Consider the following 18,340-nt stretch of genomic DNA (forward strand, 5'->3'; position numbering starts at 1 on the left):
GGGAGAGAGAGAAAGAGAGTGTATAGTAGCCACCCCTGTGGTGCTTGTTTGTCAGTTTTTTGTGCCCTCAGCGAGTGGATTTACACGATCTCGACAGGCCAGACTTCGTCGTCGGCGCAGCACTCTCGGGCCCCCTGACTACCACTTCACGTATACCCGTCCACTGTGGCGCGCGTGCTCCCGTCAAGAGCTCCACTTCGACATCTGCCTACACCCGGTCGGACTTGACTTGCTCCTTTCGTTTGCTGTTCAGCGGACGTCGATGACGTTTGCGCGTCAAGAAGCGTCGTACGCCCCACCACAGTCGTCACTCTAGAGTCGCCCACTCGTGAGACGAGTGCGTGTCGAGTGCGAGCGGCCCGGCTACCACTTATAGGGCTTATAAGGGAGAGGTTTGGAACATTTGCGATCTCTTCAGTTTAATTCTCTCTCTTGTGCGCGTGTGTTTGTGTGAGACGCTTTATATAGAAGCTCATCGAGAGAGGAAAAGTGTGTGTGTGTGTGTGTGTGTGTGTATTGTGATTTTGGCCGACCTGCTGCCTGCATAAGTGGACTTCTTTCGTATCGTTGCTTTGGGCTCTCCGAATTTCCGGAGCTGTGTAGAGACAGACGCATATGCATTTGAAGTGATCCGGCTACTTATGCCCTTCTTCTCTTTCGTGTGTTTTCGTTTTGTGCCGGAATAATTACCGTAAGTTCCTTTCACACTTATCCCTTGCTCATCCTCGGCTGTCGAGGAGAAGCCGATTCAACGAGCAGAAGCCTTGTTCTCGCGTAGGCGTTGAGTTCGCTCTCGTTACGTCTTCAAATAAGACAAACATATATGAGGAAAGGCAGGGAGGTTAACCAGAAACCAAAGTCTTCAGGGAAGATTTCGTAAATCTCTCCACAGCAAGCCAATTAGAACAGAAACTCCTGGAGTTGGCGGTCAGGGAGAGACGCTATTTCTGCAACCCATGACTGGAATGCCGGGTTGTTGAACGGTTTGCTTTCTCTTACCATGGGGCCGCACCGGGATTAAACAAACCGTGGTGGCTATAGGGACGCTTAAGTGTGTGGCCCTCATACCGAAGGGCGGACTGCGGGTGTCCCATCTCGAATCGAGGAGCGTTTCTCGCGCGGCGATGCATCCGAGCTACGTCACTGTACAAGTCAACAAGAACGTGCCCTTGACCGAGGTCTCTGACACCGCCGTCCTTCTCTCAGGCCGGCCCTGTTGCGCACAGGTCGCTAACGTACGGCTTCTCATACGTCGAACAGATGCAGCTGCACCGGCCCAGTGCGCCTCGCGATGAAGCTCACATGCAAACGCTGAGGGAACTAGCCATTCCGCTTATCAAAGTGAGAGCCCATGCTGGCACCGCCGGGGGTAATAACAGCAGTGTCGGCTGTGGAGGCACTGGAAACGGCACACCTATGGCTCCGTCTACAGCGCCGCGGGTCAACGCGTTACCCATCTCCTTGCAGAACATTGCGTTCGTGTCCGTGCTTCAGCGGGCCGCGGCCGAAGCCAATGCCGCTGCGGCTGCAGCCGCGGCTTTAAAGTTGTCCAGGAACGGTCACCTGGGCCGGCCTTCCAAGCTCAGTTTCTCGGTGCGCGACATTCTGGACTTACACGAGGTCAAATCTGGCTGTTCCAGCCCCTCCTACGTTGGAGCCAATGGACAGTCCCCGGTCTTGCCTGCTGGAGGCGGCGCTGGGGGAACTACGCTTGGTGGTGGATCGGTTGGAGGCAGTGTCTCCGCGGCCGACCTGTGTGGTGGACCTGTCGGTGGCTGGACCACGACCGGACATGTACATGGCGGCAACCCTTCCTCCGGTGGTCTGGGCCAGGACCTGGGCGCGTCTCCGTACTCGCTGCACTACGGCGGAATGTGCTCCGATCCGGCGTACCGGTGGTTCCACCCGACGCCGGACATGCTGTCCTACAGCGCACTCGGTGAGTCGGAATGAACTTCTTTATTATTTACTTGACGCGGTTTACAGCAGAAGCCAGTGCAAAGCTACACCTCCCGGTGGGCCGTCTGCTAAAGCAGCTGCCCCACTGTAACCTTCCCAGTGACATTCCGATATTTCCCTTCCGTGCGTTTCCTTACGAAATCCATATAAATTCCATACGTGTTCCATATGTTTCAGTAAGAATCTTGCGGAAACGTATGGAATTGTTGGAATCGGATATCGAACGTTTCAGTAATAACAAATAACCCCATACCATAACCCCAGAACACATCTTCGTACAATGTCCTTATTTACGCTACAGGAAAGACGAAATAGGCGGGACGTTTCGTCATGCATACCTTGCACGTCGAATTGCAGTCATTGTGCCGTTGCATTTCGATACAATAATAACACCATTGCATAATATCCGCACGTACATGAACATTAGTACGAATAATGATGCACAGAATTAGTGGATGAGAAGGCGTGGGTACTAACGAAAAACGAGAAGTTGGCGATAGCATCATTGCCTTAACGTTGAAAAATAAGCCCATGATTTATGGGAGCGTATTACAGAGATAAGTTGCGCAACTAGCACCTTCCAGTCTAATCGCGGATGTGTCGCTATCAAGACACGGTGTGATGACAAGAAAATAGTTTACGGCCATGTGCAACGTGCAAAATGTTCCTTACCTTTGCCCATGTTTGTCATTCTATCTTCGTTACAGAATAGACCGATCTCACCGCGAGTTGCACTACGCCACCGCTGCCGCAGTGCATGCCGGTACTTAGAGTACTCGCATAGTACTCGGTACGTTCAGCTGCATATAGCTGGTGCATCGGCGAGCTGCATTATCAAGCTTTAGGGGCCGTATTTGGATGAATCGCGATGGTTGGGTTCACGTGCTGCAAGCTGAGATGTTACAACAGCAAACTGAAGCAAAAGGACTCGGATTTTACGTGTTTTCAAAGGATGTCAAGCTCCGACAGAAATGTGTGCGACAGTCAACGAAGTCGGACGGAGCGGCAACTACGGCGCACTTTCAACGTGTTGTTCACCGTGTTTGTGAATTGTGTGTGTAATGCATGGTAATTTAGCAACAATCTATTGCGTCATAACAAGCTTTCTGCGCTACTGATGTGCCGGTCAGCGACAGCAAAACTTCATACAACGTGTGCTCGATCCCCTCGTCGGGGCGATCGCCGCCAGCGGCGACAGGTTGGATACAACGTGTTTTCCGGGCAAAACAGAGATCGCTTAAATATATAGCGACACCTAAACCTCTCATCAAAAGCGATCACGACTGTGAAGTGTCTAGCGTGAACGATACCTGTAATACAAGCCAAAGGTATGTTTACAGCTCGCGCCATGGAGTGCACGGCGAAAATTCGACCGTGCCGGCATCGCAGCCAACTTCGCCGCCGGGATTTTCCCATTCTTTTCGAAATGTGATATTATCGCGAACGCAGCGTAAAGCAGCAACAGCGGTAGCAAAGCTTAGCTTCATATATAAGCGTAGACGGCTCTTAACGTGCGTATACATACCTATACACTGCGGCTTCGAAGCAGTATAGGCCTAGCGACGATATCGGCGCCGAGCAATCAGCTGAGCCTGCCGCCGCCGGCCTCGGGGGGCACTGCTCATCCGCCACATTGTGTGTGTCACCAAAGCCTCTTACTGACTTATCCATCCCTTGTGCAGCAGGAGATATTTTGCCGTGCAGAAGATTTCCGTGACGTTAAACTTTTACAAACGGCATGCGGCCAGTCGTCGCCCCGCGGCGTGCTTCTAACCTGCTTTACGGCGACCGTCTCATATTCATTCACGTTTAACGCATCACTGTGCTCGAAGTCCTGCGCTGACAACACAGTGTACGTACATTGAAAGTATACTGCTTGAACAAAAAATAAGCGCAAAAAGCTTTCTTTTTTTTCGTCCCGTCGGTTTGTTTTTTTCCCGTCTTCGTAGTCGCGGAGAGCTCTACGTTTGGGCAAGTTGTTTTCCATACACTGTAACTTGTATCGCTCGCGTGCTGACGTTCACTAAAGATGTTTGCTCTCATGACGACAGCAACATGATTTCTCGTCTTTATTTTTTTTTTTTACCTAATACTTATTCAGCGAAGCGACGCGCGCCCATCAACACGAAGAGACCGACCTGGTCACATGTAAACGTTGTCTAACTGTTCTTTTTTTTCCTTAAAGCTAGGATATGCAGTGTAACCTGAAGTAAAATAACATACATGAGCGGTCCGGGCACAGTTTAACACAGCGTTCAATTGTCTTCTGTGCCGAGGATTCATGCCAAACGACAATATACCTGAGACACACAGCAAGCAGCCGCACCAGCAGCGCTCAGAGTACTCCAGCTAAGATGGCGGCACTGCCGCTGTCGGAAACTCGCGCATGCGCAGATCATCTGGTGAGATCGGTCTAATCACTCCTTGATAACCTGGAACTACGACGCCTTAGATCTCGGTTGTGCCTTTTTCACGAATTTTACCATTTCTCTCAGCATTTCATTAGTTCTGCCTCCTCATCGTCCGTCCTGCTGCACGAATCACACCAAAGCAGCGCACCCATCACCGGCACAGGCTCCTGCGCACATACGCTCCTTCTTTTTGAAGACAGCAAGGGACTGGAATTCGCTACACATAGCATAGATGCTGTGCTCCACTCCGACCTGCTAGCCTTCAAATTTTCCACTAAATCATTGTCACTAATTAACAGCCCATCCCTAATGTAGAACACGAAGCTGGGGTATTTGAGGTATTAATAAAAAAACATTCTCTTTCGGTATTCGCAACTCCGGCGAACAAAAAAAAAAAAAAAGATGCTGGCGGGATTGCAAGAAATAGTTTTTCTTCGACATGCGAAGCTTCGCTATGCAATGTTTTAGGTATTCAGAGAAACAATTTCCTTTTCTTATTTTAAGGGCAGTGTAGGCAAACTTCTCCATTGACTTGGAGTTAGGAGTGGACGTTGATAACCTTCACGTATTTCTATTAGTGCACTCGGCAAACATTTAGGGTACTGCCTCAATGATACAGAAACTTAAGTACACCTTGCGCAACAAGTTGATTTCAGATCAAAGAATGATGTCAGAAAGTTGCTTCCGTGATGTTATCGTCATGGTCAGCTTATTTCGAGCTTTGAAGATGGTCTGGAAATACACAAACATCAGTAATAACATCAGCAGGGAACATCGTCCGGAGAATTATAACGTACTTGTCCATACTGTTGCTGCGCGGTTAGTTTTACTTGTGTCAACGTGGTCGTGTTTGACTGCCGACCCTTGAGTATAAATGGCGTGAAACTCTCAAGCCATGCACATATGTGGATAGAGGGGCGTGTGTTATCTCCGTCACTTTGTCACCATTGGAAACAAATACGATCTTGCAGCTGCACCACGGAAGCGATAGATCATTCCTGTGTTGTTTCTGTTTCGAGAGTATGTATGGTGTCCTTATCGCCAGTTCGTTAGCTCAGTAAGTGCTCATTAGCTAATCGGGGAAGACAAACATCCCATCCTTGAAGCGCTCATCAGGCTGAGAGGCAGATAACAGCGAGTGGTGATATTCTGAAACAACAGCTCGCAAACGTCTCAAGTGGAGGCACGCGACGTCACTTGTATACGTTGCAAGGAGCGAGATTACACTACAAGAAAACGATCTCGTATAAGTTACAAGAACAAGAGAGGGGATACGAATCGAGGGCTCGTTTCTTTTGTTAGACGCACCCTAGCCAAACCAAAAAGCAATTAAGCTGAGGAAGGCGCGGGGGACATTATTTGTACTATGAAGCATCTGACGCTTTATTCCAAGGTTGTATACTTATCAAATTCCGTTCCATTTACGTCATAATGACTATACTACAGTTAAAAAATACAACTAATGTGCCCCATACCTTGCCTAGCTTCATGGTCTGTTGGTTTCATTAGGATGTGTTTAGCAGAATGCGGTCACGCTCGCAAAAAAATGACAGAGGGAGATGTTGACAACGCAAACGCTGATACTTCCAACTGATCGTTCCTTTACAAAGTCTCGTGATATAAAAACTGAAGTTGAAGTATATTGGCTTGTTGAAATAGAGTCCTCTGCAGCAATTTTGTCGAAAAACTTGCCACATAACCGCCGTGGAAAATTGTGGAGAGTCTGGTGGCTTTCTGCTAGGAAGTGCACCTCGTCTGGGTTCTTCTTCTTCATCTTCTTCTTCTTTTTATTATTATTATTTACTGCCAACGCTGCTGTTCTCCAAGCAAATGTGTTTGCAGATATAACAATGAGAAAAAAAAAAGATCAATAAGAGGAAATAATAAGAAAATGGTAAAGAATGGTGAAAATTATTCGCGCGTTGTATTTTCATCAAGAAAACCGCATACCCTTCTTAGAACCCCGGCGCGGCAGCCATTTATCTGTTCAAGAGAGGCGTGCTAGGTGCTTTCCGTTCTAACCATCAGTACTTTATCGCTGCTAGCGTAAATACTACGAATAATAATAATAATAATAATAATAATAATAATAATAATAATAATAATAATAATAATAATAATAATAATAATAATAATAATAATAATAATAATAATAATAATAATAATAACCAAAAGTTCGTCGCTTCTACCTAAAGTATCACGTTTCCTCGAACGGTGATGACCGAATCTCTGCTAAAATTTGCCAGGAAGTTCAAATTTTTCGAGGGAACACGTGCGACACGAATATGTGTCTACGTGGGAAAGTCGCCTACTTGAGTCGCGCGAAATGTGCACGACGTCACTGAAATAAGCAAACGCAATTGGATGGGCTAACTGTGCAAGTTTTCTCTGGTTAGGACAGCGACGGCTGTGGCCGGAGCTTACGTTTATCCTTAGGATGTAACCGACGATATGTTCAAAACAGAACACCAGGACGAAAATTTTTGTTTTACACATTTATTCCTTTACAATGATTTATCTTACCTAACACAGTTTTCTGGTTTGGTTAGCCCATAAATAATGAAGCACTTTCGAAGGAGAAGAATTAGGGTATAAGTCGAAATCGAATATATATCGAACTCGCAAAACAAAGGGAATTAGTTCGATATATTGTATAATTCAATATTGAAACTTTTAAAAACATTTACCGCATTTTCCATGCGCAGGTTGGCTTCACGGCGCTGCATCACAGTGATGCAGAGAAGGCGGCGTCACTCCAGCACGCAGGGATTTTAAATGCGAAGCATTTCTTAGCAAACCTCAGGCACCTTGGCCGTTTCTATCTATCTATCTATCTATCTATCTATCTATCCGCCTACGTCTGGGCGCTCTCCTGGTCGTCTCCATAACTTGTAATATACCAAAATTGTCATAGCAGAGGATCAGTGTATGACGAACACGATTCAGTGGTCATGACATGAATAACGCAAAATATCTGTCGCGTACGTCATGAAACCCTTTCTCTCAGTCACGTGTGGCACATACCCGCATACCAGAGTTCATGTTATGTGGGTATGTGCCACAGGTGATACAGAGTGTCAAACCAACACAGTAACCGCGAACACACACACACACTGACACGCAAGGAAAGTGATAATAATAAGAACTGGGGGGGGGGGGTTATGTCCCAAAACCACGGCATGATTATGAGAGACGCCGTAGCGACAGGCTCCGGAAATTTTGACCATCTGGTATTCTTTAATGTGTACTGAGATAGCACAGTGCGCGGTCATATAGCATTTTGCCTCCATCGAAATTCGACCGCCGCGGCCGGGATCGAACCCGCGACCTTCTGGTCAGCAGCCAAGCACCGTAACCGCTACACCACCGCGGCGTACGCAAGGAAAGTGAGGAAGCTAAAGACAGAATACCCCTGGAAGACGCTCAACTACTATATACTCGTCCACGTGGTCCGCAACGGGGACCACGTGGATTACGCAAAAACCGGGGCCAATGCTTCTTAGAATAAACCTGCCGAGAGTACCAGGCCTCTGATCATTACCGGTGACTTCAACACTGATTTATAAAGACCCAACAATGCCTGGTCCTTATACTGCACGAAATACGGCTTGGATGTGGACAGGGCATAAATAGGCATCGCCGCCACGTCCACGAAAGGAGGCATCATAGATTATTGCATCGTAAGAGGCATCCTGAATTTCCATCAACAGTACGACACCTCGGACTTCACTACATTTAGACCCCTCGTAACCGCGATCACGAACGGATCCGATTAACAAGTCCGGTCCAGCTGCTGGTGCTCGCTGATCACGGTCATGATGACCTTGTTCAAGAACTGTCAAGAACCCCTTCCACACATGCACACGGGTTCGTAAAGCGTGCGTGCGTTCTCCGTCATAACAGACAAGTGCAAGCATAACAACTTTAACAACTGCAACTGTGACTGTAACGTATGTGCAGTGCGCTTGCGCGTGCCACTCGGCTGTGTATTTATCTAGAGAAACTTTCCTGAATGAAGCTAAGTTGTAAGTAACGCCTGTCCTGTGCATCTGTGTTCCTTCTTTGTCCTGTTCGGATTCGCGCTATCCAGTATTGAAGAATATAAGCACTACATATCAGTTTACCGCGTCTGGTTTTGGTAACACCCATGTTGCTATTGGCATCGTTACGCAACTGTAAACAACTGGTTGCATAATTCATATGCGACTCCTCAACTAATGAGTGTGCGTCTACCACTTCCACATTTCTCTAGCGTCATTCCGTAACGTTTCGCGCAATGTGAAAAATTACGCCAGAGTCACCATCCTGCGCACGCTTCGCATAACATCGATTCCCACGGTACGTGGGATCTGCCCAATTTTTTTTTCTAATAAATTTTTATTTTTCCACGCTTTGTATTTACGAATGGGGGTTATATGCAGGCACTCGTTGTGCGCGAAGAAATACGTTATCGATGTTAACAGTGCAAGTTATAAAAGACTACTCATTACTTTCTAAATACATTTAAATGTGAACATATTCGACGGAGATCTGTCTATAAGTGGCTGGAGAGTTTAATATTTTTCGTATTTCTAAATACATGTATCGCGGGCATATATCGACGCGGAACACAAGTCTCCGATCGTGTTCTGTTTTTTTTTTCTTTTTTTTTCGCGAGGTGAACTGCGACCATCGCGACGACGACGACTCACGGGATGGCAAGCGGTAGTTTCTACCAAACACGCGCAGCGCCCCTCTAATCTCACAGCTCACGCTCCGAAATGCGCGCAGAAAAGCCTCAATTCGCGAGGTAAAGCCAACAACTTGTGAAGAAAAGCTAACTTCTTGGGACGTTTCGCGCTGCCCGATGTTCGATATATGAAGTGTCCTGCTATTTTTGTTTAATGTATGCGTATTTTCCTATGCATTCACGTTAAAGCATTCTCTTGTTCGAAAACAGTTTGATATAAACGATAATTTGATTTACTCGTGTACGATATAGTCGGGATTTTATTGCACTATGTACTCTAATACTATCGGTGAACAGGAAGATGTCCCTATTAAGTAACGACTCGAACACATCAATTGCGTGTTCAGAAACGAGGGAAACGCTTAATACTATACTACGTACTAAGTAGTACATAAAGTTGTAACCGCAGTTATATAATCAGGGGTGTTAAGAACAGGAGAGGAAGAACTTCGAGTACACTATACTTCAGTATCAGAGAGCTACATGCCAGTGGGTGGCCCACCGGGGCCGTATGAGTGAGTGACGAGGTGTGTGAGTAGGCGTGAGTGTGAACGTGAGTGAGTACTCATGAGTGTAAGTAGGTGTGAGTGTAAACGTGCGTGAGTACTCGTGAGTGTGAGTAGGCGTGAGTATGAACGTGAGTGAGTACTTATCAGTGTGAGTAGGATGAGTATGAACCTGAGTGAGTACTTATCAGTGTGAGTATAGGCATGAGTGTGAACGTGAGTGAGTACTCATGAGTGTGACACTCTCGTGAGTGGGAGTAGACGAGAGTATGAACGTGAGTGAGTACTCATGAGTGTGACACTCTCTCATGAGTGGGAGTAGACGAGAGTATGAACGTGAGTGAGTTCTCGTAAATATGATTAGGAGAGAGAGAGATAAACCTTTTAATGAAGCTGGAGATGTTTGCCTGGCTGTTCGCCTGACATGCTACTCCAGGTGCTGGGTGACGATTATGATATATACAGTGATAACCACATAACACATACATAACATAACACATAACACATACATAACATAACACATACATACATAACACATACAGAGTATGAACGTGAGTGAGTTCTCGTAAATATGATTAGGGATGAATATGAAAGTGAGTGGGTACCAGTGAGTGTGAGTAAAGATGAGTATAAAGGTGAGCGAGCATCGATGAGTGTGCGAAGGTGTGAGTATGAACATGAGTGAGTTGAGACGAGTCTGAGTACACGTGAGTATGAACGTGAGTACTCAGGTTGGAGAGTAAGCTGAGTACGAGCGTGAGTGAGTAGACATCATTTTGAGTAGAAATGAGTATTAATACGAGTGAGTACTCACGAGTGTGAGTTGACGTCAATATGACTTCAGAGAGTACCGATGAGTGTAAGCGTGAGATGAACGTGAGTGAGTGCTTACGAATGTTAGTGGGCATGAGTATGAAAGTGATTGAGTACCAATGAGTGTGAGTAGACGTGAATATGTACGTGAACGTTAGTGAGTGCCTGTGTGTGAGTTCCCGTGAGCTTGACCGTGAGCGCGTACCCATGAGTGTGAGTACAAGTGAGTATGAATGTGAGTGTGAATAGGCGTGAGTATTAACTTTCCTGAATGTGAGCAGACATGAGTAAAAACATAAGTACTTATGAGTGTGTAGAGCGAGTATGAACCTTAGCTTGCACGTATGAGTTTGAATAAAGTATTTTCGAGCTTGAGTTAAAAAGAAATCCGGCAGATTCCACGCATGGATGTAATGCGATGCAGTCTGCGAGGAGCTGCATACACCGCACTGTTTGGAGTTGAGGCAAATCAAGGCGGTCCTGTCATGTTCATTATCGCATGTTTGTCAGCAATGCATGTATATACAATCTGGTAAAGCGTAAGAAATTATTCGGCGCCCTTCACTATGGCGTCTCTCATAGCCCGAGTCATACTGGGACGTTAAACCTCATACACTAACCAACACCATTGTACAGCAGGTAACACATCTGCGCCACGAATACTGGTATTTGGTGATCCAGAACTCCGATGTGTTTGGCGCCTCGTTATGTTCTGGAATGTGATGATCAACTTATCTGGAACAAACCGTGTGATCCTGTTTGTAAATAAGTCGTTGAAGGGACGGTTATGCAGTCCAGCAATGCTCCACAAGATTCCGCCCTAGCAGAGATCGAGGCCGACATCCGTTCCGGAATATCCCACTGAGAAAATCAAACACAGAGGACATTTTAACAGCGGATCTGTTTAAGCTTGGCGCCGTAGTCATCCACGCAAAACTCTGCGGGTATGCGCCATAGAAAGCCGGTATGTGCCAGCAGTCCCTACCATAGCATAGCTATACATAGTATAGTATAGCAAAGGAGTAGGAAAGGCAAGTGAGGGCGAGGAGGAGCATGGATAAAAGAAGGGGAGAGGGTAAAGCATAGTATAGCCTTGTATAGTATAGCTTATACACCACAGACAGTGGATGTGTACCACGCAGCTCCTAGCATATAAGCATATCAATGCATAGTATAGTATAGCCAGGGGGTGGGAGAGAATGTGAAGGTGAGGAGGACTTGTAAGGGTTGGGAGGGGGAAAGGAGGAGGTGAGAGGGCAGACCATAGCACAGTGATGTACAATATAGTATAGCAATGGGCGGGAAAGAGAAGTGAGGGTGAGAGGAGTGGTGCAAGGGTTAGGAGGAAGGAAAAGATGAGAGATGGCATATAGAAAGAGACGAAGAAAGAAAGAATACTGAATAAAATGAAGAAAGAAGTCAATCTGCTTTCGCCAGGTGATGGCGCTGCTTGCCCCCTCATGCACTGTTTACTCAGGTTTCACGGGCGTGGAACTGGTTTTAATTTGTTTTTTATTTGCCGACAGCTAACATCAGTGGGTTTTCCACAGACCAATCTGTAGCAAATCAACACGTTCAGATCTAATATGCACGTTTGACGGACTTTTTGGTCCAGTGGGACATGAGTAAAAACTGGCGGGTGTGAGAAGAATTGACTGTGAACATGAGTGAGTGCTTGCGAGTGCGAATAAAAGTGAGTACTGCAGTGAATGACATCTCTTGAGGTTGAGTGGATGTGACTCATGTGAGTGTTAGCGATATAAGAAGTTAGTGAGTGGATGTATGAACGTGCGTAGCTGTGGACAGGAGCAATATCCAGGATATGAAAGCGAGTGCCTGTGAGTGTGAGTAGACGTGACTGAGTAAGAGCACGAGTCAGTACAGTAGAATGAGTAGACGTGAGTGCGAACGCGAGTATGAACGCGAGTGAGTACTCGTGAGAATGAGTAAACGCGAGTATGAGCATGAGTAAGTTCTGCCTGACGGTAAGCGGGAGTGAACGCGAGAAACAAGTGTTAAAGAACTTGTGCATCAATGTGAGTACCCATGAGCATAGGTCGGTGAACTCACTCATGAGTCGACTCACTCAGACTCAGATAGGGCCGTGATTCCGAGTGTGAGTGAGTCCGGGTGAGCTTGAGTCGGAGTGAATCCGCTGAGGAAAACTTAAGTGAGTCCTGAGTCCGAGTGAGTCCGGTCGAGGAAATTAGTGAGTCTGAGTCCGTGTGAACCCTAAGCGCAAGATATATTTCTTGAGTGAGCCTGAGTGAACTCCACCGTTTTTTGCCGATCTATGATCCTATCTACTCATCTTCAGCATTGATATAAGCCTTATGTCGGCTTACGTCTATACGTAAGTCGATTCACACATATCTAACCGCACTAGCGTTCATGCGCCACCTCAATATTTATTGATCAGAGGTGTGATTTATGGGGAGGGGGTGCCACGACATCCTTCCGCAAACTCTTTAATGAGGAGTTCTTGGTAAAAATAACTCGTCCGAGTCACGTATTTAAAAAAAATGCCCTTACTGGATTGAAAGCATTGATTACTTGTATTTGAAGGTACAAGATCAAAAAGCTTATCATAGGGCACCGATTAAGTGAGATATTGGCGTTAAAGTCTTGACACCATGATTGAAAAAGCTAATTTTACGCTAACGGACTCATAGGTCGACTCACTCAGGCTCAGGTCAAGTCCTGAATCTGAGTCTGAGTGAGTATGGCTGAGTAATATGAGTCCGAGTGAGTCCGGTCGGGAAAAAGTTTAGCGAGTCTGAGTCCGAGTGAGCTCCAATTTTTTTGCCGACCTATGCCCATGAGTGTGAGGACTCATGAGAATGAGTGTTAGTAAGTCGTGTGAGTATGAACGTGAGTGCCCGTGAGTATAAATGGTAGAGGGAATGAAAGTAAGTAGGTAGGTGTCTTAGTGGACGTGAGTGAGCGTCCATTAATGTTTGTAGACCTGAGTTAGTAGCTGTGAGTGTGACTTCATGTGAGTATGAGCGTGAGTGAGTATGTATGAGTGAGTACATGTGAGTGTGAACGTAAGCAGCTTGGAGTGTGAGCATACGTGAGTATGAACGTCAGTGAGAGTTTAAGTGTGAGTTGATGCGAGTATGAATGTGAGTACCTGTGAGTGTGAACAGATGTGAGTATGAATGTGAGTGAATACGTATGAATGTCAGCAGACGTGAGCATAAACGTGAGTGAGTAAGTATGGGTGTGAGTACACGCGAGTATGTACGTTAGTGAGTGGGAAGCCTGAAAAAAATTAGGGTGAATGAATATGAGTGAGCATTCTCTTGTAGTGCCCACCTGTGATGATGACGTCGCAAATTTTGGGAACCTGTGACGTCATAGGGTGATATCACGTGATATTTTTTGTTTCGTATCGCTCGCGTTCACGCAGACGGTCACCTTTTTGCGTCTGATGATGCATGCATCTAATGCTTTCGCTTTAAAAACCGAAACGGACATACAACAACGTTGGACGTCAAATTGCAAACAGTCTGCCTGCGGCGAGAAGGAAATGCAGGAGAGAGAGAAGGAAGGCAGGATTGTTAACCAGTCTATAAAAACTGTTGTACTATCCTACACTGGAGAAAGAGATAGAGAGCTATTAGAGAGTTCTAGAATTGTGGCCCCTAGGAGCTTGGGGACAGAAGAAATTTGCGAGCTGCCAGGGCGCATGCGCAGGACCCAAGCCACACGGCTTTTCATTTTTGCGTTGTCTCGAGACACAAAAATCAAAACTAGCGCGGGCGCCCAAGGCGTCTTGGGACGCCAGCGAGACCAAGCAGACGCAGCGCAGGCAACGACGCAGCGTGGCCCTCGTCTTGCATAATTTTAATTTTGCCACGTGTGGCGGGTAGCGGCTGCTAGGGTGTCCCCCCTGGATCCCCCGGCGGCCTAAACTCCTCAGGACCGATGAATAAAGTTCTTGACTGACTGACGTGTGGCGGGGCCCGTGCATTTGACCCAAACTCTCAAGCTCTGCTGCGCCTCCGAACACAAGAGCAGCCGACCCAACGCAGCTTGGGGACCCAATGTCTTGGGTCCCCATATTCTATAACTCTCTGTTGTGTGATTAGAACAAATGTTCCCCCGGTTGGTTGCAACATCTGCAACGTACGAGAGCTATTAGTCTGTAATCGGCAGCTGTGTTTAGAAAGAAGTCGTTCAGGATTTCGAGCACTTTTACTACGGGAAAGCAGTGTGCCGTCTCAAACAGTGTGCTCAGCAGACCTCAGACGATTTGCACTACTCTTTAGATGGGAGAGCTCAACATAGCTGCAGCACCATCACCGCCAGATAACGCCGCAACCACTTAAGACAATTAAGTTTAAACCACTTTCACAATGCCTTCGAGCAGCACATCGGCGCCAACAGCTTACCAATATGCAGGGCCGTCCGGATGGCCCAAGCTTTACTACGCAATTAAAATGCTCTTGTGCAAATAGAGGCGGCATGAAATAGGTGCCAGAGTAACAAACATGAGCCGAATGCCATGGGGAGCGTTACATTTATTCGAATGCAATAATTAAGGCTATGTGTACGTTTAGCAACAAAATAATACTGCACAAATACTTAAATTTCTTAGGTGACTGAAGCGTGCGAGTTTCTGTGCGTTTTCTTTTTGTAGTTGTGACAGCATTATAGGCACCCGGCAATGCAGTTTCCGAGATACGATGGTAGCGCCAGAAAACACAGCCTAGCGAGTAGACGCAGCAAAATCGAGCGTCTATCCTCCGCATCCTCCATGTTCAGAAACGCTCCTTGACTTGACGTGACTTGCCACCGCCTCAATGCAGTGCGCTTGAAACGCCTTTGTAGTGTTTGTGCTGCCTTGGCACAGCCTGAAAAGAGCGCGTTCTAAACGCGTTTGTGCTGCATTGAAGGCGGTGGCAACATCCCTGAGGTAATTACGAACGCACGTAGGAAGCGTTCGTTGAAAGAGGCGCCCAAAAGGGAGACACTTGAGCGCGTCGATGTGTCCAGCGAGCGTTTCATTTTCTTGGTATCCCTGGCGGCTGGTGCCCTCAACACTTAGGCGTTCGATAAGAGCTCCATCGCGCCCTCTGGTCAGTGAAGGGTGCCTATACTCGGTCTCACAAGCAGGTTGCAGCACTGTGGAACCTACGGGGCTGCTTAGCCAACAGGAATAGCGTGCACTCCTCGGGACATACTCATCCTCGCCACATCGTCCGCTCGTCGCCCCATCAGGCCCCATAGCTAAGGTGGCTTACCATAGCGTCTGCTCTTACGCGTTCATAGAGTAGAGCGAGCCCACGGCAGCAGTGCTCTTAGCGTTAAGCAGCAACAGCACAGCCGAAACAACAACAGCAACGCGCTTTGGGCAAGTAAACCGAGCACACGGTAGCAACCAACGCTCTTAGCGTTGGGCAGCAACGGTAGTGCAGAAAAAAAGAAACGACAACATGGCAGCACACGTCGACGCTGGTTCCTTGCGCCTCGAAATTATGAAATCGCCGTCGTGAGCTGGGTGGCCCGTAAGTTCTAAGGAGACGCTTGTGTTTGCTGCACGCAATGTGGTGGCACGCACTAGCGCGTTCGGGCCTGTGTAAGGGTCTGGGTAAGATGCTGTGGCCTCTCCCCCTTCTACTCTCTCAGCAATTACGTGATGGCGTCGGCGAACGAGATTCTGCAGACGCGCAATGAACCAGCGCGTTGTATCCTAGTCAGAACGCGCTGGCACGCGCTAGCGCGTTCGGGCCTGGGTAAGGGGCTGGGTAAGACGCTGTGGCCTCTCAAACTTACACGTGATGTCGTCGGGGAACGAGATTCTGCAGGCGCGCGATGAACCCGCGTGACGTGCTCCAACAAGAGTTCGGGACGAGTAACAACAACAGCAACTACAGTGAATTCATAGTGTGCTCCACATGCAAGCACGCGCTAACATCGGGCCAGGTGCCCGTGATAAACGGAACTTTAAGTCGACCCATGCGCTCCTTCGCATCCCCACATGGTTCTCTTTAGTGGGAGATGGTGAAATTTTTTCTTAGGTTGTAACCAAGTGTAGCCAAAGTGGTCCGTGCAGCCACCAGAATCGATACTGGCCTGACGTCATGTTGGTGTCGATGTCAGTAAGCGCACAATGCGAAAATGGACTTGAACGACAATATAAAACATCTAATCAGCGTTTCCTGGGATTCAGACTTGCTCAGAGCCACCTCTTCATACAGGAGATTTGTATAGCGAAGTGAAGTCAGCTTCTGAAATTAGTGTCAGTACCCTTTCAAAAAGAGAGAGATAAAAGCGAAGGAAAGGCAGGGAGGTTAACCAGGTTGCACCCGGTTTGCTACCCTACACGGGGGAAGGGGGAAGGGGAGAAAAAAGAATAGAGAGAGCAAGGAGGAAAGAGGGAACAAGTAATGCGCGCACAGTGTTCACCGCACACACACAGATAGTCACAACCGAGAAATATTTGACATCGCTTCCTCTGCGGTTGTCTAGAAGTAGGCGTTAAAAAAGGCTTGCAAGGACTGGCTCCAAGGAATCCAGAACTTGCAGAGCACATTGAGCTGACGGAGTTGTCATTCCGTTGAGGAGAGTGCGCATCGTGGTCATGAGAGACCTCAACACAGCGAGGACTTGTAGGTTTTTGTCGTGGCAATCATCTGTGGACGATGATGTACATTGCGGGCCATTCTGCATCGGCTCTTTATGACTGCGCAGTGGTGGCAGTGAGGGCCACGCGACATCCACCGCCGCTTTCAAAGCCTCTGCGTCTTTCCGGCTCTCCGATTGTGATGCAGTGGGCGGTGGTGGTGGCGGCATTGGTGGTAGCTGTCGCTTCGGAGAAGTCTGACGGTCTGTCGGTGTAGGAGATCGCGTTGTCCGTCCAGATTGGGCAGCAGTAGCCTTAGACCTTCGTCGCCGACGCGAGCGTCGTTGTCTATTTCTCACCACATCAGCGGCCTCTTTGTGCGTTGAGCCGTCCCGTACCATCTGTTTCATGACGCTCCATTCCTTTTTCACCAATGGACAGTCCCTTGATGAGGCTTCGTGTGATCCATGGCAGTTGGTACACTTCAGGGCAGTTGCTCGGCAGGATTCCGCATTGTGTGGCTCTGCACAGCGGGGGCAAATCGCCACGTTTCTGCAAACTCCGCTCACATGACCCATTTTTTTACATTTACGGCACTGGAGTGGTCTTGGTGTAAACGGACGGACCACGTGACGAAAGTGTCCCACCTTCACGTGGGATGGCAATATGTCACCTTTGAAGACAATCTTTACGCAACGCGAGTTGCCCAGACGTGAGACCCTTTCAAAGATGACTAACGTCGGCTATAGGGCTGTTTAATAAACCACTAGACCACAATGGCGGGTGACTAATACTGGGTTATGTTGGCCTATACACTGTAATAACATACACTCAGTGGTTTTAGAATAAGGTGCACCCAAAGCTATCGCGTTTGTTGCCATTGCGCATGCGTCGTGCGCTGACTTCTTGGGCATGCGCGCTGTTTTGCAGAAACAGAGTGCGTAACAAGCAACGCAAAGCCTGCGTACGCTACTCTAAACTTGCCTACTCTCTTCGTTCTATCTTAATCCTAAGATTGAATTGTCTACGAAATTTACGTAAACGATCGACGCACTCAACCCAACCTTTCCAGCGTGGCGCTCCAACCTGCAAGTGCTATGCACTGCCTTTGGGAAGAGTAGCTGTTGTCAACAGATGTAGGTCAACATTGGCATTTAACTTTGTGTACTTGGTTATGCGCGGCCGTTGTGGGACGCAATAAAACATCCTGGCGTTATGCTCTATCATTGAACACCGCATTGTTCTTGGAGCCGAGATCAGAATGCTTGCTACCTGTAGAGGTTTCTCAGGTTAAAATTGATCTGCGACGAAAGTTTGCTTTGTCCATAAGTTTGCTGGAATGTTATTCTGT

At 47.5% G+C, this 18,340-nt stretch overlaps 1 protein-coding gene across 1 annotated transcript in view; it reads left to right on the forward strand.

Annotated features, from left to right (window-relative positions):
* The first annotated feature begins 1,260 nt into the window (after positions 1–1,260).
* LOC119375071 (homeobox protein vnd) overlaps positions 1,261–18,340 on the forward strand; it is a 43,365-nt gene continuing 26,285 nt past the window's right edge. Inside the window, exon 1 of the mRNA XM_037645268.2 lies at positions 1,261–1,939. Within this exon, the coding sequence (XP_037501196.1) occupies positions 1,261–1,939 (679 nt within the window). The remainder of the gene's footprint in view (positions 1,940–18,340) is intronic.

This window comes from Rhipicephalus sanguineus, chromosome 11 (assembly GCF_013339695.2).
Source record: "Rhipicephalus sanguineus isolate Rsan-2018 chromosome 11, BIME_Rsan_1.4, whole genome shotgun sequence".
Taxonomy (NCBI): Eukaryota; Metazoa; Arthropoda; class Arachnida; order Ixodida; family Ixodidae; genus Rhipicephalus; species Rhipicephalus sanguineus.